The sequence below is a fragment of the Myxine glutinosa genome, chromosome 6, assembly GCF_964187855.1.
Source record: "Myxine glutinosa chromosome 6, kmMyxGlut1.1, whole genome shotgun sequence".
NCBI classification, from domain to species: domain Eukaryota; kingdom Metazoa; phylum Chordata; class Myxini; order Myxiniformes; family Myxinidae; genus Myxine; species Myxine glutinosa.
Genome location: NC_136266.1, coordinates 127,362,537 through 127,386,052, shown reverse-complemented (window position 1 = coordinate 127,386,052; position 23,516 = coordinate 127,362,537). Strand labels below are relative to the sequence as shown.

At 43.0% G+C, this 23,516-nt stretch overlaps 1 protein-coding gene across 1 annotated transcript in view; it reads left to right on the top strand.

Moving 5' to 3' along the window:
• NPHP3 (nephrocystin 3) overlaps positions 1–23,516 on the top strand; it is a 191,243-nt gene that overhangs the window by 19,166 nt on the left and 148,561 nt on the right. The window contains exons 3-11 of the mRNA XM_068121029.2: positions 5,688–5,891; positions 9,065–9,190; positions 13,953–14,103; positions 14,335–14,448; positions 15,458–15,591; positions 16,366–16,526; positions 18,317–18,515; positions 20,144–20,218; positions 21,077–21,397. Of these exons, the coding sequence (XP_067977130.2) occupies positions 5,688–5,891; positions 9,065–9,190; positions 13,953–14,103; positions 14,335–14,448; positions 15,458–15,591; positions 16,366–16,526; positions 18,317–18,515; positions 20,144–20,218; positions 21,077–21,397 (1,485 nt within the window). The remainder of the gene's footprint in view (positions 1–5,687; positions 5,892–9,064; positions 9,191–13,952; positions 14,104–14,334; positions 14,449–15,457; positions 15,592–16,365; positions 16,527–18,316; positions 18,516–20,143; positions 20,219–21,076; positions 21,398–23,516) is intronic.

Below are 23,516 nucleotides of genomic sequence, written 5' to 3'. Positions count from 1 at the left end.
GACCACCTACAACACTACAAAGATGCCCTCTCCCACACCCGCTCCACCTACTACTCTCAAATTATCCACTCTGGCTCCGGAAACCCAAAAGCACTCTTCTCGACAATAAACAAACTCCTCCGCCCCCTGGACACCACCACCCAGTCATTCACAGTAGACAACTGCATCTCCTTCCTTTCTTTCTTCCAACGCAAAATTGACAACATCTACAACAGCTTGACCACCGCCGCACGCGCTCTCCCTCCAACCACCTGCCCCCCCTTATCCTGCCTTCCCCTGTCTCAATTCTCCCCGGTCTCCCCTACTGACCTCTCTGATCTCCTCATAGGAATGAAAACTGCCAACTGCCACCCCATCCCCTCCAGCTTTGTCAAGGCCTCCCTCCCTGCTCTCTCTCCACTTATCATTGCAACAATAAACTCCTCCCTGTCTACAGGCATCGTCCCACCATCCCACAAAATTGCTGCTGTTACCCCCATTCTAAAAAAACCTGGTCTAAACCCTGACACCATAAACAACTTCAGACTCATCTCCAACCTACCCTTTCTGTCGATAGTTTTGGAACGCGCTGTAGCCACTCAACTCAAACATCACCTCTCTGCCAATAACCTGTATGAAACATTCCAATCCGGATTCCGCTCCAACCACAGTACTGAAACTGCTCTCCTCAAAATCACCAACGACCTTCTCCTCTCCTCTGACGCTGGCAACCTCAACATTCTCGTCCTCCTCGACCTCAGCGCTGCCTTTGACACCATCGATCACACCATCCTCCTCACCTGACTTGAATCCACCTTTAACGTTACCGGCACTGCCCTCTCTTGGATTAAATCATACCTCTCTGACAGATGCCAGTTCATCTCCATCAATAACTGCAAATCCCCCACTGCTCCCCTCCCCCAAGGTGTCCCCCAAGGTTCAGTTCTTGGCCCCCTCCTCTTCATCCTGTACCTGTCCCCCCTTGGTCACTTAATCCGCCGTCATGGTCTCCAATTCCACTGCTTCGCCGATGACATCCAGCTTTTCATCTCCACCAAGTCCGTCTCCACCGACACCCACTCTATCCTGACAAACTGCATCTCTGAAATAAAATCCTGGCTTCAAATCAACTTCCTCAAACTTAACTGTGATAAATCTGAAATAATCATCATTGGCCCAAAAACGCTCACAAAATCCACCCATAACTTTGCCCTCAACATCGACGGTATCCCAGTATCCACCTCCCCTCTCATCCGGAATCTTGGCGTCATCTTTGACCAAACCCTCTCCTTCGACAAATACACTAAACAGATCACAAAGACAGCCTTCTTTCACCTGAAAAACATCGCCCGTCTCCGCTCATCCCTCTCCTCCACGGCTGCAGAAACCCTCATCCATGCCTTCATCACCTTCCGTCTGGATTACTGCAATAGCCTCCTCTATGGTTCACCCTCAACAATCACCAATAAACTCCAATACATTCAGAACTCCGCTGCCCGTCTACTCACCCATTCCCGGACCCGTGACCATATCACCCCCATCCTTTACAAGCTTCACTGGCTCCCCATCTCCCAGAGAATCCAGTACAAAATCCTCCTCTTGACCTACAAAGCCCTCCATAACCTGGCCCCATCCTACCTGGCTGACCTCTCCAGACACACTCCCACCCGCAACCTCCACTCTGCTGGTACCAACCTCCTGACCCCCCCCCCCCCCATCCGGACCAAATTCAGATCCTGGGGGGACAGGGCCTTCTCCATCGCTGCTCCCACCCTCTGGAACTCACTACCTCACACCATCAGAGACTCCTCCTCACTCACCACATTCAAAACATCACTCAAGACCCACCTGTTCAGCACTGCATTCAACATTCAACCCACAGCATTTAACCCCTGACTATCACTTCTCCTTCTCCCTCCTTTTGCTTTAAATATTTCCCTATTGATTCTTGTCTTTTTGCAATTGTTGTTTTCATGTTTTGTTATGCATTATGTTTTGCACTGTCAAAGCGCCTTTGGGCTTCATGAAAAGCGCTATACAAATTAAATGAATTATTATTATTATTATTATTATATATACTAGGGCATGCCCGTACTATATCTATATCTAAAATTATATCCCCCCCCCCTCTATTTACATGAAATGGTTTGGTCCAAAGCGAACGGCTTGCGAGTGGTGACAATCCCCCCCCTCTATTTACATGCAATGGTTTGGTCCAAAGCGAACGGCTTCCGGAGTTTGGTAAAGAAATCGCCATCGCGTGCACAAACGCGCAGGAAAGCGAATGAATCGCAAATTCGTTTTTATTAGTTGTAAAACATAGTTTAACGCCAACATAGTTTGCAAACGTGAAATAAATGAATACGCTCTCAAATGTGCCATCCGAGGCAGAGTGTGCCCGCCACGTTCGGCACACGCGATCGTTCGCTGCTCTCTGATTGGTTGAATCGTTTTTTGGACATAGCTCGGTAAGTAATTGTCCGATTAATATGAAACCTTGAAAAGGCACATCCTCGGGTCCCCAGCAATATACCTGGCAAGTTAAAAGTATATCGGACCCGTGGTTGTCGAGAAACAGCGGTCACAGACAAACAAACGTACAGACAGAGATTACTGGAATTATAGATATATATATATATATATATATATATATATATATATATATATATATATATATATATATATATATATATATATATATATATATCACTGGTTGATTCGTACAAATTGAGTGACAGACACACTATTGGAAGTTGAAAAACTACAAATACAGTCACGTGAAAACGTAAGTACACCCCATGTAAAGTTTTGACTTTTTCAACATATTTCAACATGCAGCTATTTGATCTTCATTTCAACAATATTGAAAGATAAAGGTGTTATAATATAACAAACATCATGAAACATTTACATTTTGTTGTCCATTGTATAATTTAAATAAACATCAATGCAAATTTCGCATGTGGAAAAAGTAAGTACACCCCTACATTTATCACTACTTCAAATACCTAAAATTAGAATCAGGTGCACCAGCTCAGGTGCAAATGATTAGAACATCGTTGGAGAGGATCTTGGAGGAACCTATCTTATTTAAACCTCAGACATTTAGTTTGGTTTGCTCTTTGTTGTTGAAGTGTGCGGCGTCACCATGCCGAGATCAAAAGAGCTCTCTGAGGCCTTCAGAAAGAAGGTTATAGATGCCTACGAGTCTGGGAAGGGATTTAAAAAGATCTCCAAACAATTTGAAATCAATCATTGGACTGTCCAGAAGATCATGCACAAGTGGAGAAGATTCCAAACAACTGCCAACTTGTTCAGGCCAGGCCGTCCCAGCAAGTTCAGCCTGAGAGCAGACCGCAAGATGCTGAAAGTCTCTAAGAGCCCCCAGAATGTCATCACGCGACCTACAGATAGCTCTGGCCACTGTTGATGTCAAAGTGCATGAGTCTACCATTAGAAAGAGGCTGCACAAATTTGATCTACATGGGAGGTGTGCCAGGAGGAAACCTTTGCTGTCCAGAAAGAACATCAGGGCAAGACTAAAGTTTGCCAATGAACACCTCGGCAAAGTCCAGGACTTCTGGAACAATGTGCTCTGGACAGATCAGTCAAAGGTAGAACTATTTGGCCACAGTACCAGAAGACATGTTTGGCGAAAACCAAAGACAGCATTTGACCACAAGAACCTGATACCAACTGTAAAGCATGGTGGTGGAAATATTATGGTTTGGGGCAGCTTTGCTGCATCAGGGCCTGGGCAGCTCACCATCATATAATCCACTATGAATTCTTCATTGTACTAGAGGGTGCTTGAGGATAATGTGAGGCCATCTGTCGGAAAGTTGAAGCTCAACCGAAGGTGGACCTTGCAACATGACAATGACCCTAAACATACCAGTAAATCCACCAAGGAATGGCTGAAAAGAAAGAAATGGAGGGTCTGGAATGGCCAAGTCAAAGCCCGGATCTAAATCCCATCGAGATGTTGTGGGGGGATTTGAAATGAGCTGTGCATGCAAGAAACTCCTCAAACATCGCACAGCTGAAAGAATTCTGCATGGAGGAGTGGGCAAAAATGTCTCCCAGTCGATGTCAGAGACTGGTAGACAGTTATAAGAAACGCCTACTTGAGGTTGTTTCTGCCAAAGGGGGAAATACCACCTATTAGAGCCAAGGGTGTTCTTACTTTTTCCACATGCGAAATTTGCATTTATGTTTATTTAAATTATACAATGGACTACAAAATGTAAATGTTTCATGATATTTGTTATATTATATCACCTTTATCTATCAATATTGTTGAAATGAAGATCAAATAGCTGTATGTTGAAATATGTTGAAAAAGTCAAAACTTTACATGGGGTGTACTTACTTTTTCACCTGACTGTACATGTATTGAATGATGTTTGTAGACATAGCCTCCTACACATAACTTTCATATGGCATGGAATGACATATGACATACAAAGCTTTCATAACCTCGTATAAAGCAGAATTGTTATCCACCTTTCCATGCTATAATTGTGGTTGACTATGTTTATATGTGTGAATGTTATGAAGAATCCTGCCTATTCACAAATACAGTATACGCTATGTAAATATATAGAATCTCAAGCTAATCATTTAATTCCTGGTAATGACAATATATTTGTTAATCTATGCATTCTCTGTTTACCTTTATTAGTCCCCTACTGGTTTCACTGTCGGTGACTATAGGTTTGCTCTTCGTCCATCCGTCCGTCCCACTTGTGGTTCACCAGACATTTTCCCCATACACTTAAACATATTCAACTGAAACTTGGTACATGGATTTATTATGATAAGTTACAGAACAAGTTTGAGTTTTTGGGCGTTTCACCAATTTGTCATGGGGTTATCCCCTTTTTGGACTTAGAAAATATCACATATCATACATGGGTCAGTTGAGATAATGGCCTCTAAAGGTGTTTATTTTTATTTTTTATTTTTTTATTTTTTTTATACATGGGTCAGTTTTCCAGATTTTTCCCCCATTGCCCTTTGACCTGAAACTTGGAACATTGCTTTATTATAAGTTACAGAAACTGCAACCTATTCTGTAGTTTTGCATACCTAAAACAATTTCTCCTACTGTATATGACTCACAATTGCCGAGTTCTTGGAACAAGAACATTCATTGGGACCATTAGGGGACATGCATTGGACAAAGCAATTCTCCCACCTGTTTCAGGCCTTTCACAGTATTGTTGTGGTTGTATAGTGCCCCCTAGTGGTGAGCATGCTCATAGCTTGGCATTCATCAATGTGTGTGCTGTCCTTCAGCTGGAAGTTAAACTGGGCGTCCCGTCTGCTAGCATTTGTTGGTAGATGTTAAATATCCCACGATGTTCTATGCAAAAAGTAGGCGAACTATCGCCGGCTCTATGAACAAATTCCAAATTCCTGCCTTAACCTGCAGAAGGTAACAGTGACAGCCACACACTCAATGTTGCTACCCCACAGTTTTGTGCTGCATTCAAAATAAGAAGGAGAAGAAGAAGAAACTAATGGCCTGGTAATATAGTTTTGCTGCTCTTGACCACTTGAGTCAGAATTAAAGAATTTCCAGTATGCCTGAGAATAAATAAAAATCAATAATGCAGTATCAGTAACGTGTACTTCATAAATACCTCTTCACACATGATTCCAGCAATTGCTATTTAAAATTTAGCACCAAATATCCCCGACAGGTTGGCTCGAGCCGTCATTTCAAGGGATTGGGTGCAAGTCTGCGCTCCGTGGCCTCTGAAGAGCTCACGGCTGTGCTGGAGCTGGAGCGGTTGCGCCGGGAGTGCGAGATTCTGCGTGTGAGCAAAGAGAGTGAGGTTTCTACCCTGCGACGCAAAGAGGGGAAGCTCGATCAAGAGAACCGGAGACTTCGTGCGGAGTTGCAGGCAGGTCTTGGAAGGGGACTATATTAGATAGAGGTAGTTTTTTGATCCACTTTTTCACTTTTTCACTTTTTTAGATCCACTTTTTTGAAATACCAACTTCTGTCCAGGAAGTCCTTGGTGTCCTTGGTGTCCTTGTGTTTTATACTTCTCCCTCCCCCCCACCCCCCCTTCCCATGACTCCTCCCCCCGGGCCCTCTCCCTTCCACACATCTCCCTGCTCTCGGATGTTGTGTTTGTGTGCTTCCCCTTCTCTCCCCATCTTGTCTTCCGCTCCCTCTTTTTGGGTATTTTGTCTGTCTGGTTGATTTGTTTGTGAAGTAAATGTTAGCTCTTTCACGAGCCTCGATTCAGTATACAAAAAAAAGAAAAAAAGAAAAAAAAAGAAGTAGTAAGATCTAACATTATCACTTGTGATCCTGCTGACCTGTTCTAGTCACTATTGTGAAATTTACTCAACTTTATATGGATCTGGATTATGGAGACATATGTAGAGTTGAGATTGATTAATTCATGTTTTCATTAATCTGTATGAGGTTGACAGGATAGCTCAGAGGTAGTGTGCTCACCTTTGAGCTGTCGAATCTGGGTTCAAATTTCCACCTGACTGGATACTCTGACCTTGGTGCTTCACAGTCAAGGTGTTGCATCAATGTGTCTGTGTGTGTGTGTCCACGTCTATATACCTTCACTTTAAAATTGGTTTTCACTGCAACCACGTGTCTGATTGTTGTAAAACTTTAAACATAGAAGGGACTCTCCATGGAGAATATTTTATTGCTAACGTTGACATCATAGGTCACTTTAGTCTAGTAGGAAGACTAGGTCCCCCTGCACCACCCGGAGATATACTTCTAATCAGTGTTTCTAGATTGGAAAAAATGTGTAGAAAATGACTAGCTATGGCCCCAAGCTGAAAAAATGTCCCACATACCATTTTTATGCAAATTACTGCTGCCATTATCAAAAAAAGACTAGGTCCCCCTGCACCCCCCGGAGATATACTTCTAATCAGTGTTTCTAGATTGGAAAAAATGTGTAGAAAATGACTAGCTATGGCCCCAAGCTGAAAAAATGTCCCACATACCATTTTTATGCAAATTACTGCTGCCATTATCAAAAAAACGATTTTTGACATATCTCAGCCAATATTGCAGATAATTGAAAAATGAAGGTGTCTAGACCCATGTTTTGAAGGGCATAGATCATGATAGAACTATTCATAACATGATTACATGTGTCTATGGTATACTAGTATGCTAATTAGTGCTTTATTTACAAAATAATCACAGTTTTACGAAATAATAGACTCATATTAAGGTCCGTCTACACAGACGTTAACACAAAGTTTTATTTTTCTAAATACCCTGTGAAATTCACCGAATGCCCTGTGAAACCTGGGATTCTTCTCCAGCTTTTTCAAGGGCCCGACTTTTCCCTTCCCTTTGAAGGCACTGGTGCAGTCTTCTCCGCTGAACACATAGTACCCCAGGAGAGTGGCACAGTAGTCCTCTCCCAGGGATTCTGCCAGCTCAGAGACGTTGACAAGTTGGCGATGCTTCCCTGACCCTGTATCCAGGTACACCGTCAGCTTGATGTTGTGGGCATGGTGGAGCAGGATCAGGAGGATGTCTGTGTCCGGTGTTCTGACTACAGCGTTCTTGTATCCGATGGTAGCAGCATGATGGAGGTACAGAACCACCCTGGTATCAGTCTCTTCCTGGTTGCTGTAGATCGTGGGGAGTTCACGTACCTCGACCTGAAACACAAAAAGGCACCGCATTTCAATCACCAGTCACTGCCAGTTTCAGTATATCTCCGGGGGGTGCAGGGGGACCTAGTCTTTTTTTGATAATGGCAGCAGTAATTTGCATAAAAATGGTATGTGGGACATTTTTTCAGCTTGGGGCCATAGCTAGTCATTTTCTACACATTTTTTCCAATCTAGAAACACTGATTAGAAGTATATCTCCGGGGGGTGCAGGGGGACCTAGTCTTTTTTTGATAATGGCAGCAGTAATTTGCATAAAAATGGTATGTGGGACATTTTTTCAGCTTGGGGCCATAGCTAGTCATTTTCTACACATTTTTTCCAATCTAGAAACACTGATTAGAAGTATATCTCCGGGGGGTGCAGGGGGACCTAGTCTTTTTTTGATAATGGCAGCAGTAATTTGCATAAAAATGGTATGTGGGACATTTTTTCAGCTTGGGGCCATAGCTAGTCATTTTCTACACATTTTTTCCAATCTAGAAACACTGATTAGAAGTATATCTCCAGGGGGTGCAGGGGGACCTAGTTTTTTTTGATAATGGCAGCAGTAATTTGCATAAAAATGGTATGTGGGACATTTTTTCAGCTTGGGGCCATAGCTAGTCATTTTCTACACATTTTGTCCAATCTAGAAACACTGATTAGAAGTATATCTCCGGGGGGTGCAGGGGGACCTAGTCTTTTTTTGATAATGGCAGCAGTAATTTGCATAAAAATGGTATGTGGGACATTTGTTCAGCTTGGGGCCATAGCTAGTCATTTTCTACACATTTTTTCCAATCTAGAAACACTGATTAGAAGTATATCTCCGGGGGGTGCAGGGGGACCTAGTCTTCCTACTAGACTACTTGGTATGGCAGCCATATTGGATTAAAGGAAAAAATGGACATCATTTTCTCCAAAACCACTCAACTAAACAAGTTGAAACTTGGCATATGGCATCAACCCTCATGAGGTATATAGGGTGATAATGATGACGTCATCGGTTAAGTTGTACTCCAGTGGTTGAACTGAAATTCTTACCCAAAAAAATCTGAAACTTCATAGGCTGTATATGATAGATTTCGTCCTGTACAGACGGTACTTAAGGCCTAGCCTCGATGACTATATAGTCCGTGACTGGAGCCTTCAACATAAAAAAAAAAAAAAACTCGATGTGAGTGAGGAATTAAATTTATGACATCCATAACCCATGCCAAGAAACCATATGACCTAATAGTGACAACTATTTGACATGGATGATATGGGTATATGGGCTATAATAGCAGTGGGTCATAATAGTGCATGTTCAGTTAATGATGTTCAGAATAAACGGTGCTATGCGAGACTATGTGCTGCACGAGTGCCATTCTGGTTTATTTATATGAATGTATGTGTTTGTGTGTACGTTCTTGTCACTCAGGCATTGCAGAAGACTTGCCAGAAGCTGCGAGCTGAGCGCGAGGCAGCGCTCGAAGCCAAGGCCCAGGCTATGGAGAGAGCTGGCGCTTTCTCCCAGGACAGAGACAAACTGCAGAGACAATTTAAGGTGCTTTTTTAATGCATGTCATATTCATTAAGAAACTGCAAATCATTTAATACAGCCTCAAACTTCGTTTCTTTTTCGACCTCAAAATTTCCCATCATAAGATTTATGATTAAAATCAGTCCTTTCTGGCCAAGTGAGATCCCCACAGGGTATTCGCATGTAACTCCACCAAAAAGGATTGGCGTGAAATGAGGTCATCTGAATTTGGAAACGCTTCCACCAACCACTTTTAAATTGTGCTGTATCAAACGTACGTCCGTCCGCATCGGTACAGCAATGCAGTTCATTCTGAGCATAAACTAATAAGTCAATTTTTGTGCAGCTCCAAAAGCATGCTAGACAACATGGATGCAAGGGACTGCACTGGTAAATCCCCAACTCCTATTTTAAAGTATAATTAAGGACGAAAGGAGGAACAGAAACAGAAGAAAGGCCAAAAAAGATAGACGTTTTCTATCATTCAAATATTGACTTAACGAGTCAACGAAACACTTGCATGGAAGTGTGGAGCAGTTTATCTAACGGATGGCACTGGTGATTTGGATGGAATTTTTATACAGCTACTTAAACTATAGTTGGAGGAGGTAATTATTCATATCATATTTGTCTTAAAATTAGTTGTTTATTTTATTGTATGGCGGTAAGGTGGGGTTAGGTCATATGGCGGCGGGATGGAGTGTGGTGAAATTGTGATGGTCAGGTGGGGTGAAGTCAGATGATGACGTGAGGTGGTGCGGCGTGTAGTCAGATGCGGTGAGGTAGGGTGGGGTGAAGTCGTGATGGTAGGGTGGGGTGAAGTCATGGGTCATGAGGTGAGGTAAGCTGAATTAGTGGTGATGAAGTCATGTTAGGGTAAAGTAAAGTGGTCCTGCTGAGGTGGGGTGAAGTGCTGCTGGTGAGATGAGGTGGGGTGAAGTGCTGCTGGTAATATGAGGTGGGGTGAAGTGCTGCTGGTGAGATGAGGTGTGGTGAAGTGCTGCTGGTGAGATGAGGTGGGGTGAAGTGCTGCTGGTGAGATGAGGTGGGGTGAAGTGCTGCTGGTGAGATGAGGTGGGGTGAAGTGCTGCTGGTGAGATGAGGTGGGGTGAAGTGCTGCTGGTGAAATGAGGTGGGGTGAAGTGCTGCCGGTGAGGTGAGATGAGGTGGGGTGAAGTGCTGTTGGTGAGATGAGATGAGATGAGGTGGGGTGAAGTGCTGCTAAATTGATTGAGTAATGTCATTAAAGAAAATTACAGAAGGTGTAAAAATGATTAAAGATGTCTTTGTTAGTTCTAAGTAAAAGAAGAAGGTAAGTTTTGGATTTTGCTACAAGGTAAAAAACAATGTTTGTAGTTCATGTTTATGATGAATATCTCCATGTTCTAGTCACATACACTACATGACCAAAAGTATGTGGACACCCGAACATCTAACCTCTCATTCCAAAATCATGGGCATTAATATGGAGTTGGTACCCCCCTTTGCTGCTATAACAGCCTCAACTCTTCTGGGAAGGCTTTCCACTAAATGTTGGAACATTGCTGGGGGGATTTGCTTCCATTCAGCCACAAGAGCATTTGTGAGGTCGGGCACTGATGTAGGGCGATTAGGACTGGCTCGCAGTCGGCGTTCCAATTCATCCCAAAGGTGATCGATGGGGTTGAGGTCAGGGCTCTGTGCAGGCCAGTCAAGTTCTTCCACACCGATCTCGGCAAACCATTTCTGTATGTGTCGGGGTTCCCCCCTCCCCCTTAGGAATAGTCACCTGACCAACTCGGACTGTTTACAGGAAAATTTATTAAAGGGAGGGGTACATGTACATGGGAAAGCTGCTAATTAAGCCAGTAACAGCCCAGCTTCTCTGTCAGAACACAGCAGGCCAGGGTTTATATACTGTACAAAAAATAATGAAAGGAGACTTTAAAGATAAGAGGCAAGGCATAACAATTGAGGCTGTTTGGTAAGGGTAAAGCTATCTTCTCCCTCACGCAGCTTTGTCCAAGGTCAGAGCCTGAAAACTTCAACAACAGGTTATGTTATATAGTTAAAATTGCAGGCCAGGGCTTGGTGCTGCCCGGCTTTGCTCAGTTCCCAGAATGCTCAAGGGTTGCCTAGTAACAGACTCGGTTTGCCTAGTAACAGAGCCAAATGCATGAAATCCTCAACATATGGACCCCACTTTGTGCACGGGGGCATTGTCATGCTGAAACAGGAAAGGGCCTTCTCCAAACTGTTGCCACAAAGTTGGAAGAACACAATCGTCTAGAATGTCATTGTATACTGTAGCGTTAAGATTTCCCTTCCCTGGAACTAAGTGGCCTCGTCTGAACCATGAAAAACAGCCCCAGACCATTATTCCTCCTCCACCAAATTTTACAGTCGGCACTATGCATTTGGGCAGGTAGCGTTCTCCTGGCATCCGCTAAACCCAGATTCGTCCGTCGGACTGCCAGATGGTGAAGCGTGATTCATCACTCCAGAGAACGCGTTTCCACTGCTCCAGAGTCCAATGGCGGCGAGGTTTATACCACTCCAGCCGACGCTTGGCATTGCGCATGGTGATCTTAGGCTTGTGTGCAGCTGCTTGGCCATGGAAACCCATTTCATGAAGCTCCCGACAAGCAGTTGTTGTGCTGACGTTGCTTCCAGAGGAAGTTTGGAACTCGGTAGTGAGTGTTGCAACTGAGGACAGACGATTTTTACACGCTACGCACTTCAGCACTCGGTGGTCCTGTTCCGTGAGCTTGTGTGGCCTACCACTTCACGGCTGAGCTGTTGTTGCTCCTAGAAGTTTCCACTTCACAATAACAGCACTTACGACCGGGGCAGCTCTAGCAGGGCAGAAATTTGACGAACTGACTTGTTGGGAAGGTGGCATCCTATGACGGTGCCACATTGAAAGTCACTGAGCTCTTCAGTACGGCCCATTGTACTCCCAATGTTTGTCTTGCATGGCTGTGTGCTTGATTATACATACCTGTTAGCAATAGGTGTGGCTGAAACAGCCGAATCCACTAATTAGGTGTGTCCGCATACTTTTGGTCATGTCGTGTATATACTCCACCACCAGATTTCACCACGTTTCATAGGCCGCTGAAACAGGCTGAATATCAACAAGAGGTAAAAGTTGAAGAATTTCTCATCAATCTATTTTAAGTCATGATGGTGAAGTAGGATTGTATCCAAGGATTGTCACTCTCCACCATCGGCGATTTGGTGGGATCTCTATTTTATACAAGCTTACATCTGGCCTTGCTCCTCCTGCCCACTTCCAGCTCTATGCCACCCATGCCACACGCTTTCCTCATGAAACCTTCATCTGCTCACTTTCCCAAAGTACAGATTTGTTGCCCACCTGCAATCATTTGTACCCTTATTCTCCCAATTGTGAAATTGCCTCCCTGTGTCCATTGTCTTGTCCTCCTCACTTCATTCTTTCAAACATGTTTACCCATCACTACTTCATGCGCTGATATATGCACTCCCACAATGTCTTCCAAACACTGATTCTTCCCTGTTCTGTTTCTCTCCATGCCACTACGCATTATTATGTTATTCCTTCTTTTCTCTTTGTATATGACCAACCCCCACCCCCCACTCCTCCCACCCCCAGCCCCTCAAGGCCCCTGGTAGTTTTTGAACCTACTGCTGTTTAGCTCCTACATGAGCCTAGACCCTTGTATAAAAAAGAGAGTAATAACTTGATTGTTTTTAAGTAGAGACGAGTACAATTAACAATGTATTTTACTGTTTTTGAAATATGTTTGTACTGATGTTCATGCCACTAGAGGCACATGGCTTAAATATGCATTACACAGGGAAGTAATATGCTCTCCTGCTGACGTTGTCCGGGAAGTAAATCATCCTATACAATATGGACTGCCTTGCTTTTAACCAAAGGATTCCACTACCTGGGATCGAGAAAGACCCAACATGTCTGCTCCCATTTATAACTCTCAGAGATGACCTCTCATATCCACTACCTAGAGTCCTAGATGCAGAGCAACTTCCATTCAGCAAAGCCACATTAGGGCTGGAAGGATGGCCTAGCCCTAGACTTATGCGTACTCATCTCTGAGCCGTCTATCCTGGACTTGAATCGTGACCCAGCTATAAACTGTCATCCCGGTGTTTTACATGAAGGGTGATTCATCAATGTGTGCGCCATCCCTCGGATGGACGTGTCGGCTGATTAACTCAAGGTGTCTTCTGGGCAGAGTAGGTGAGATATTGTCAGAATTTTGAATAAATTGCCAATTCCTGCCCAAATCACCTTCAGTCGAGCATCCTGCATCAGAATGGCGTCCCGTCCAGGATTGTTTCTTGCCCAGAAATGGTTATTACCTTACCTGGATTGGTGGTTCTTGCCTCTTGCCTAGAAATACCTCAGAGCTCTGTAAATCGTATGGGACTCGAATAATAATTACTGTCTTTTTATTTTTATTTATTATTATTGAAGTCACGTAAAACTGGAATCTATGAAATTCAGCTTGGAATTGTTTCTTAGTCTGAAGTCATTGAACCATTCCATGAAAGAATGTACTCATTTGCACATGCCACACATTTAATCATTTACTGTGAACGTTTACACTCCAGTTTAGCGTGAGTTGCTGTATCTCAGTGTACAGTGCTGCACAATATTATCCTGTATGAACGTAACAAAGCCAGAAAAGTAAAACGGCCGTGGGCAAAATGAGATCGAGATGTAATACAGGTAACCTGGTTTGACCTAATTTCTCGCGTGTAATCTCCATCACTCGTTCCCACCTTTTGTTCCTCCCAGATTTTTCGTGAGACAAAGGAGCGGGAGGTCCGAGACCTGCTACATGCCTGCCAGAGGCTAGAGAGGAAATTCCAACGCTTGCAGATGCAAGGGGACTCTCCATGGGAGATCGGCCAATCTGATGAAGAAAGCATTGACCATAATGGATCAGGTGCAATGAACCTGACAAGTTTCTTCATCATTTCGATGTGTGGTCTCATAAAGGGTTGCATCTAAGGAATTAAACCTGGGCCAGCTCCAGAAAACATATTATGCTCATATCACTTGCTAAATATATTTAGCTCTCTGCATATAATCCTTTATGAATGATCCCTTCTCTTGCCCCCATCTCTGAACAAAATGTTGTCCTTCCCATACTCCTCCCACTTTCGAGCCTTGGTAGGTTCTCTTGTCATGAGCAGCGAGCAGTCTTCAGGCAGTGCGTTGCAGACATGCTCACTGATGCCCGATCCTGGTAAAACGCACAACCGCTCTAAGCCATTCGCAGTGAGCCATGGTACGTGTTGCAAATAAACACTGTAGGCATTATCAGGAGTTGTTAAGATACTTCACTGAACTGCAATTTTGCGGTCGTCTCTCTGGGTCTGTTGAAAATGTGCCTTCATGGACTATTTTGAGTTTTGTTAAGTTTATTTTCATTAGGTGCTGGGCAATCATAGAAAAAGCAGGGCTTGGCCGATCTCCACCATGGTCATCTCCATCATGGACATCCCCCTCCCCCCACCCCCTTCTCCATCACTCACCCCCCTCCTGCAAGGGAAGGGGAGGGGAGGGGGGAAACGACTTACGATTTTCGCCTGTACAGGTGCCACAGTGCAAGTGATTTACTGACCCCTGCTGCAGACGGGGATTATTAGCCACGGCACAAAATGTACTTTGCCCACCTCCCCACTCCAGACTGCTGCAGAATTTCTATTGGAGCATGATCGTGGTGATGTGGTAGTTTCAGTATTTGTACATAGAACAGGCACGATGGACCAAATAGCCTTTTTTTTTTTTTTTTTTTTTTTACATTTCTCATTTTAAATTTCTCATTCATTTGATAGATTTAGCCTGGTGTTGGGCTAGCGGCTAGGGTGCCGGCTTAGGATCCTAGGATCCTGGGTTCGAATCCCGGTCAATCGCTGAATTAACGCCAGGGGGGTTGACTCAGCCTGTCATCCTTCCGAGGTCGGCAAATTGAGTACCAGTCGGCAAATTGAGTACCAGTTCACTGGTAATTCCCTGCTTGTCGTTAAAGGCGGCAAAAAGGGTTGGCGTCAGGAAGGGCATCCGGCCGTAAAACATTGCTTCAAAAAGGGGACCGAAAAACAACAACAACCACGGTTCCCGAAAAAGGCCAACCCCCGCTTGCGGGGAAAAATGGCCTCTAAAGGTGGTTTTTATTCATTTGATAGATTTGTACAGGTAGAATTCCACCTTCCTGATGTAATCACAAAGTTACCAAAGTCCTTCGTTTCCCTGCTCTTTCCTTCCACCGTGTTTTATTTCTGCAATCTTTGAAGAGGACTGGATGGTGAAATTGCCCCATTTGCTCCAATCCACCTCTCCGCTCATTCCTGGCCCAAGCTATTCAACAATCCGATTCTGCATCCTGTTTTCACAGGAGACACATCATCTCGTCCAGCACTTCCTTAAGGTACGTTGTTAACTTTCACTTACAGCGACGGCTGTGCTTGTCATAGTATCGTCTTTGAGAAGGTATCCTGTGATTTTAATGTATTTAACACATATGGAGAATCGTAGTTAATTCTCTACCATGTAAACTTGCACAAACTATGGATAAATAATATGAAATATGAAACACAGAAAATTGAGTAGTTTTTGAAGGGGCTCTGAAACATGGGCCTGAAAGTTTGCCCTCACACTACAAGTTGCATCAGAATCCCAATTTGTGTCTTGAAATTATCCAACAAAACTCTTGTTTTCTGAATAGTATATAGTAAGCTAATAACTGGAAGCCATTTCTGAGCTCACAGCTTACACATCATTGTTGGTGGCGAATTGAAAATTTGATGTATACCTGCTACTGACCACGGCACCACCAGGGCATGGGTGCGCAGTCCTGAACAGTAATATTGTATTTATGGAAAGTGAAACCAATGTATCTTATAGCTAGAACATATACCATTGCTCCATGAAAAAACAGATATAAATATGAGCTTTTGACCTTTTTTCTTGTTGTTTGGTCTGTAAATTGATATCACCAAAACTGTAAGCTGGCTTGAGTAGCTACCAATATTGACATGTAGATGGCATGCTGGCAGTCATTCTCTAACAATGTCAACTCTCGCATGATCTAAGGCAGGCATCTTTAAAAATAGTAACATTTTATGACATAAGGTGGCAATGTTTAAAAAATGGCAAATCTTACATGATCCAAATTTCATTGTCACTGTGCCCATGTGCGTAGGATTACGCGACCAGACTGAGACAAATCTGCGAGGCCAAAGGCCGGTTATTTCTCCCGATGGACATTAGATGTGAGGATTGCAAGGAGCTGTTGGAGAGTCAAAGGCAGGAAATGCTTGCTGCTTCCTTCTACCTTGTTTTCCTCAAGCGGTTAGTTTCCAGGTAAGGAGCACCAAAAGGCTCTCCTATGAAGCCAAGGACACTCTTTTTATATCCATAGCTTGTGCAATCAGAATCTCTCTCCCACTACCCTTTACTCCCAAAACGCAGTCGAATGTTGTACTCTCTTTTTCAAGCGGTGAAGCCGCTTCAATATTTGGCTATGTCTTTCCTTCCGTCTGTACATCCGTCAGTCAAAAATGAAGAAGAAGAACCTTTCTTACCCACTGTTTAATTCTAAAGGGTTCTAAAGTGAAATTCTAGAGGGTTCTAAAATCTAAATGGTAATTCTAAAAGGTAATTCTAATGGGTTTCATCCATTTCTTCTGCTTGAACAATTATTTACTCGCACCTACCTTGCCAAATTATTTCGACAAGGCCTTTGAAATACTATTTGTCAAAGATGGCAAATAAATATGTATTGGAATTGATAGCTCAAATAGCGTGGTAAGTGATTTAACAACTCTGGCATTCCATCTTGGGAAAAAGCATCCTTAAACTGAAAGGTGTACAAGGTTTACCGAATTGGTAACAATATTTTAATTCGTCTTCACCACAGTAGATGGTGCCCTTGCACCTATTAAAGTACCATTGTAATTTTAGTTACATTATTGTAATTATCCACACCTGAGGAGAGGGTATTGCATTCGGGTCCGTTTGTTTGTTTGTTTGTTTGTTTGTGCACAGAGAACATGAGTAGGTGTATTAATTACATTAGGCCCCTATATACCGGTACCTTTAGTTCCCTTGAGACCCTCAAGTCCCAAGACCCCTTAGAACCATAAGGACAGTGAACATTGAGAGTCAAACACACTGTTTGGCCTGACACCACTTGAGGAGCAAAGAAGAATGGGCAGGCAGACTAGTTCTTCATTGGAGGTCATTAGTGAGCAAGTAGGGTTCTTCTACTGACAATCTAATAATGATGTAGAGCTTAGTTTCAAGTAGCTTATCAATTTTGTTTTTTTGTATGCAAAGTCGAGGCTCGTGTAAATAGTTAATACTCCTACATTCTGCTCGATTTAAACCCACAAACCCCAGTTAATTACCCTCTCCGCTCAACCTCATTTACCCTTGAAGTTTATAACTGAATTAAATAATACCAAGCCTGGTTTTTCTGAGCAAATCGTTGACATACTTTCCAATTGACTTCATGTCCAAAGTTTGGACAATACATCACCCACGTTATGGACATCGCAAAGTTTATGTCAATTTGTCGATTCTCCCTTTTCTATTCATATTTCAGCCAATTTTAAAAGTACGTACATTCCTGTGCCTGCCATTCCTTTCCACATCTGACCGACCTCTATCCCATGCTTGGATTATTTTGTGGGACAAAATAAGACATATTAAAAAAGCTTAAACTTTATAGTGACAAACACTTTTTATTTCACATGTTTAATGTGTGTGTGGACCATTTAACTCTGTAGTACAACTCGGCGGGAATGAAAAAGGGCTTTTACACCGCCTCAAATCCAAACTCACAATAATACACGTCTGACCGACCTCTCTCCCATGCATGATTTCACATGAGAACATTCATTTTTTTAATTATTACTTTTAATGAATTAACATTATTTTAAATTAATTTTTATAGTTTGTACTTTTTGTGACATGTTTTGTACACTCACGTTTTCCCTTTAACATGTATATTTTTCAATGTAACTTTTAACATTAAACTTTTACAATGTCATTTGACTTTTGGGTACTGGAAAATCAACGAACTGCATTCCAATACAGACACATCTGTATTGTCTGTATTTCGTCAATGCATCATCATCATCTCTCTGCAGGCCGATGCAGATATTCTGTGAAGACATGTTTCTGAGGTCACCCCAAGATGGAAAACCTTTGCTCATATATCTCGATGTGTCGCCACCTGAGCTAACAAGTAGCACTTCAATTCCTCATACCCAGCACGGTGTGGTGGAGAATGAGGCCCAGGCCCTTATCAGCCAGATTAGAGCAGTGCATATTGATGGAAAAGTCAAAGTGAGTTGAACCTGTTTGAAGATTATAATGTGAATTTTATTATCAGAGGATTACATGAAATCAGTGGCTGCAAATAACTGAGCACCTGATTGTTTTTACTTTTTGTTGTTAGCAAAAGTGAGTACAGTGGTTTCGTGTGATGGAAGAAAAGTTTCCCCAGGGCATTTGACATAATACATCAATCAACACCATGACAACAGTCTGTGTTTATCAACCTCCGCTCCTGTAGCATTCCCGTAATAATGTCATTGTAGCGGTTACCTTATTCACATGTCGCGGTTAACTTATCCGCATGTGACGGTTACCAATACCATATGTTTGGTCTAATTCACGTGCACGGGCTTTTGGTTTGTTGGACGTGACGCACGCGCGGTTGTGGGAGCCACGCCCTCCGAAGAGGGTTTTGGCTTTATAAAAGCGGTGACACTTCCGTTCGCGTTTAGAGTGTGCTGGGTTCTGTACGAATAAACAAGCTTTGAACTCAACCAAATGGCCTCGTTCTCTCGCCTTCCGCGACTCCTAAACTGGTGACCCCGGCTGCCCCCGAACGGATTCGGGGGCTGCAAACGAACACGGCAGTTTTGATCGCACTGCCGGAGTTTTGGAAACGACGAGCGGCCATGTGGTTCGCGCACCGTGCTCGGCTCCTCTACGACCGGAGGGGCGAGCCCGCTCCAGGACCCTCCGAAGGAATGCAGTTACGGGATGTGGGTGGCACTGCTGCTCATCTTTTGCGCACGCTCTGACGTTGGCGGCACGGCTGCTTCGTTACCTTCGCGCGCGCTGCTGCTCATCTCTTGCGCGCGCACTGACGTTGGTGGCACGGCTGCTTCGTTACCTTCGCGCGCACTGCTGTTCGTCACCTTCGCACAACTTCACTCTACAACTACAGCTGCAACTCGCGCAACTACTTCTCCGACCCTGCATCCTCGGGAGGCCCGCGAGGAACCTCGGCAGCCTCCCCCGAGGCCTTGACCAGCCCCTCGGTTGGCTCAACCGCTTTTCGCGTGCACCGAGGCCGAGCGCTGCTCGAGCCTTCTCGGCACTGCACCCGCGAACTGCAACCTCGGGAGGCCCACAAGGAACCTCGGCAGCCTCCCCCGAGGACTTGACCAGCCCCTCGGTCGGCTCAACCCCACGGCTGCGTTTTTCCGCGCGTACCGAGGCCGGGCACTGCTCGAGCCTTCTCGGCACTGCCGAGCGCGCCTGCGAATTACGTACACGCCCGTGGAGTGCCTTCTGGGGGGGGGGGGGGGGGGGTGCTTATAGCGGTTACCTTATTCACATGTCGCGGTTAACTTATCCGCATGTGACGGTTACCAATACCATATGTTTGGTCTAATTCACGTGCACGGGCTTTTGGTTTGTTGGACGTGACGCACGCGCGGTTGTGGGAGCCACGCCCTCCGAAGAGGGTTTTGGCTTTATAAAAGCGGTGACACTTCCGTTCGCGTTTAGAGTGTGCTGGGTTCTGTACGAATAAACATGCTTTGAACTCAACCAAATGGCCTCGTTCTCTCGCCTTCCGCGACTCATAAATTATCACCACAGTATTTTCAACATTCGCGTATGATGACTGCACAATACCGAGTAGGGTTTGATTCCCACCTATCTTTGTGTCACAAAAGGTGCTGGAATGTGTTGAGGACAGCAAGCAGAACCTCCACCAACTTGCCACGTTTGCTGAACAGTTTGTAAAGCAGGTAAGCACCTGACAATGAGCCAATAATAATGCCAATGCCAACACAAGGCCCACTAGTAAAGAAACTCCTAACTTGGTGGAGGTTGGTTGAACTAAACTCTTTGGACTAAGGATGGAAAGGACATAATATAGGTCTAAATGAGTGATTGATTGTGCAGGACATGCACACATACTGTAAATGGTACTTGAGGAACCATTTTTTTGTTTAGTAATAATTTTTAGGCAATGAAGTCGCCAGAGACGTTGTGTTTTCGGATTCTCCTTCCGGCTATCCGTGTCCATGCATCCGTGATAGGTTTTTGTTATCACAATAACTTAAGAACGGCTGAAGGGAACTAAATCAAACTTGGTACAAGTATGTATAATTATGTAAACATAAAAATAATTATGTAAACATAAAAATAATACATCATGGGGTCAAGAGGTTAAAGGTCTGTGTTAGGTAAAAATTATGTTACTGCGCTAACTTGTGAACCAGTGATGGAATTTTGACTAAACGTGGTATCAGTACATATTATGATGCAAAGACGAACTGATTATATTTCGGCATCAAAAGTCAAAGGTCAGAGGTCATCTCAGGTAAAAATGTGATACTTGAGAACAGCTGAAGGAATTTAAATCAAACTTGGTTCAAATGTGTATAATGATCTAATAATGTTGGCAGAGTTATATTGGTCAACGTCGCAACGTCGAAGAGTGCCGTTCTCGTTTTTTTTTTTTTCTTTTATGCCGACATCAATTATTAATTATATGACTTTGGTTAAAGAATAGTTGGATTTTTTTCTCTTTTTGTTTTTAACTGTGTATAAATAGGCTTGTGACATTTTTTAATTTAAAGATGGATGTTCTTGAGGTGCAGGAATTAATGACGAAGATTGGCCAATCTGATCGCTGGATGACAGCACAGACTGAGGGAGACCTCGATAACCCACCAAGAGATACTACAACACAGGCCCTGGAGACAACTGTGGAGGGATCACTGGATGTGCCACGTGATCGAGATGGAGGTGGATGTAGACATGAAGGAGAATGGATGGAGGACAATGAGAATGAAGAGGAGGTGGAGGAAAATGACTGTGAAGGTCTCGTGCGATTGAACTGGGACCCTCATGCTGAAGAAGAGCAGGAAGAGTTGGTGCGTTTTGCCTCCAGGTGTCCATCGCCTCTTGGGCTGGACAAGGTATTGAACTTTGCCATATCCACACTATTCATGTACTCTTGTGTATTTTTTAAATGATTTTAATCTTAACATGAACTTCTTCTTTCGTATGCAGCACAAGGCTGCATTGTAGAATCATTGTCTGAAGGGACGGCTGTGCCACTGATGCAGTTCCCTCTGGTTAGGATAGGAATTTGGATGGATTACCCAGGTTAACGTCCTTCCGAAGGATGGTACACACATTGACAAATAATCCTGCCTGTGAAACACCAGGATGACAGTTTATTATAACCAGGGCTGGACAGCTTAGAGGCGAGTGTGCATACCTCTAGACCTGGAGTTCTTAACCTGGGGTATCCATACCCCTTGGAGGGTATGGGGACCAAAATCTGGGGGTATGGGACTCATAAATAAATAATAATAATAAATTGTAATAAATTGTAAATTGTTCTGTAATAAATTAATAAATTGTCTGTTCCTAATTATTCATATGTAAAACTAAGCTACTGAGATATTTTGAAGTCACACTGGAACCTAATGGGACTGGTACTCAGGCGCAGATCCCCGAAATTGGCCCATTTTCTGGGTAATAAGTTACCAATTTTCATCCAAAAAATAAAGTAAAAACACCCCTCAGAATGCACCACAGAGCACCTAGAAATCAAAAAAATTCTAGGGGGACATGCCCCCAGTCCCCCCTAGCCATGCACACCTTCAGTGCGCCTTGGCCAGTCAACAGTCTGGCGAAGGGGTATGGGGACATCGTGGGCAATCCGTTGGGGGTCTTGACAGGGAAAAAGGTTAAGAACCCCTGCTCTAGACTTAATATGAACTAGAATGACATGAAAAGTGATGAGAGAAGAGACAGCCAAGGTATTAAAACAAGTTAATTTAAATTAAGTTTAAATAAAGTTAAATTAAATTAATAATTAAGTTAATTAAGTGAAAGAAGTTAATAAATTATTTAATTAAAATTAATTAGTTAATAAATATGAATAAATTAATTAATAAATAATATTAATTAGTTAATAATATTAATATTAATAATAATTAATAATATTAATTAGTTAATTGTAATATTAATTAGTTAATTAATAAATTAATTAGTTAATAAATTAAGTTTAATTAATAATTTAAATTAAGTTAATTTTCAAGTTGTGACATTAAAACAGGGTATTGGGAGGTATTAAAACATTTTAAGTATAATCATAAAGTTGGATACAAGTTTGTTAAAACTAGTGAGGATAAAATGATCAAATCCTGAAACACAAAAATTTCCAACTTTTAAAATGCTCAAGAGAGTACAAAGAGGGTTTTCACAATATATACTACAATTATCACCAAAACATGCACTCATCTATGATGCAATCATCATTTGTGTACATATTACTCAGGTGATTTGGGTTATAATTGCACTTGAAAACTATAGCAGAACTCGGGGGAGTACACAGGTTCCACTCGCGCGTTCCTTCTGAACAAAAATACCATCGTTAACTGAACATGCCTGCCATAGGCGTAGTTTGACTTCTCTATTTTGGGGGTGGGGGGGTGTTTATGACATTTGGGGGGCAAGGGCTTAATATTAATAATTGGTAGGTGGGTCTGACTTCCAAAATTACCGTTTGTTAGTGCAGTTACAGTGTACATGAAATCACAAATACAGTTTACGTTCATTATTGTTACTCACGTTTAAATATGGGATGTTTTTATCTTAATTGTAAACTACTGAAAAAAATTAAGGTGGGGGCATTGCCCCCCCTGCCCTCCACCAAACTCCGCCGGTGATGCCCACTGCTATTAAGGCCAATATTCTTGTATGATCCATGCACCCTATTATCTCACATACATTTCTATTATCCATAGCTTTATTGATTATTGATTAATTATTAGGATATTTAACAATCAACCATTATTTAACAAAAAAAATTCAAACTTTATTCCTCATAGCTAGTCAATCATTGTATGAAGTTTTGCATCGATCTGTTAACCCTCCATTAGTGCAGTGGGGTATCTCAAGTATCTCAAATGTCCAAAGCCACACCACACTAATAGAGGGTTAAGCAGTTCTGGAGAAGACGATTTACGACTTTTTTCTTTTCAATCTAATATGGCTGCCAAACCACGTGATTGATGACGTCAT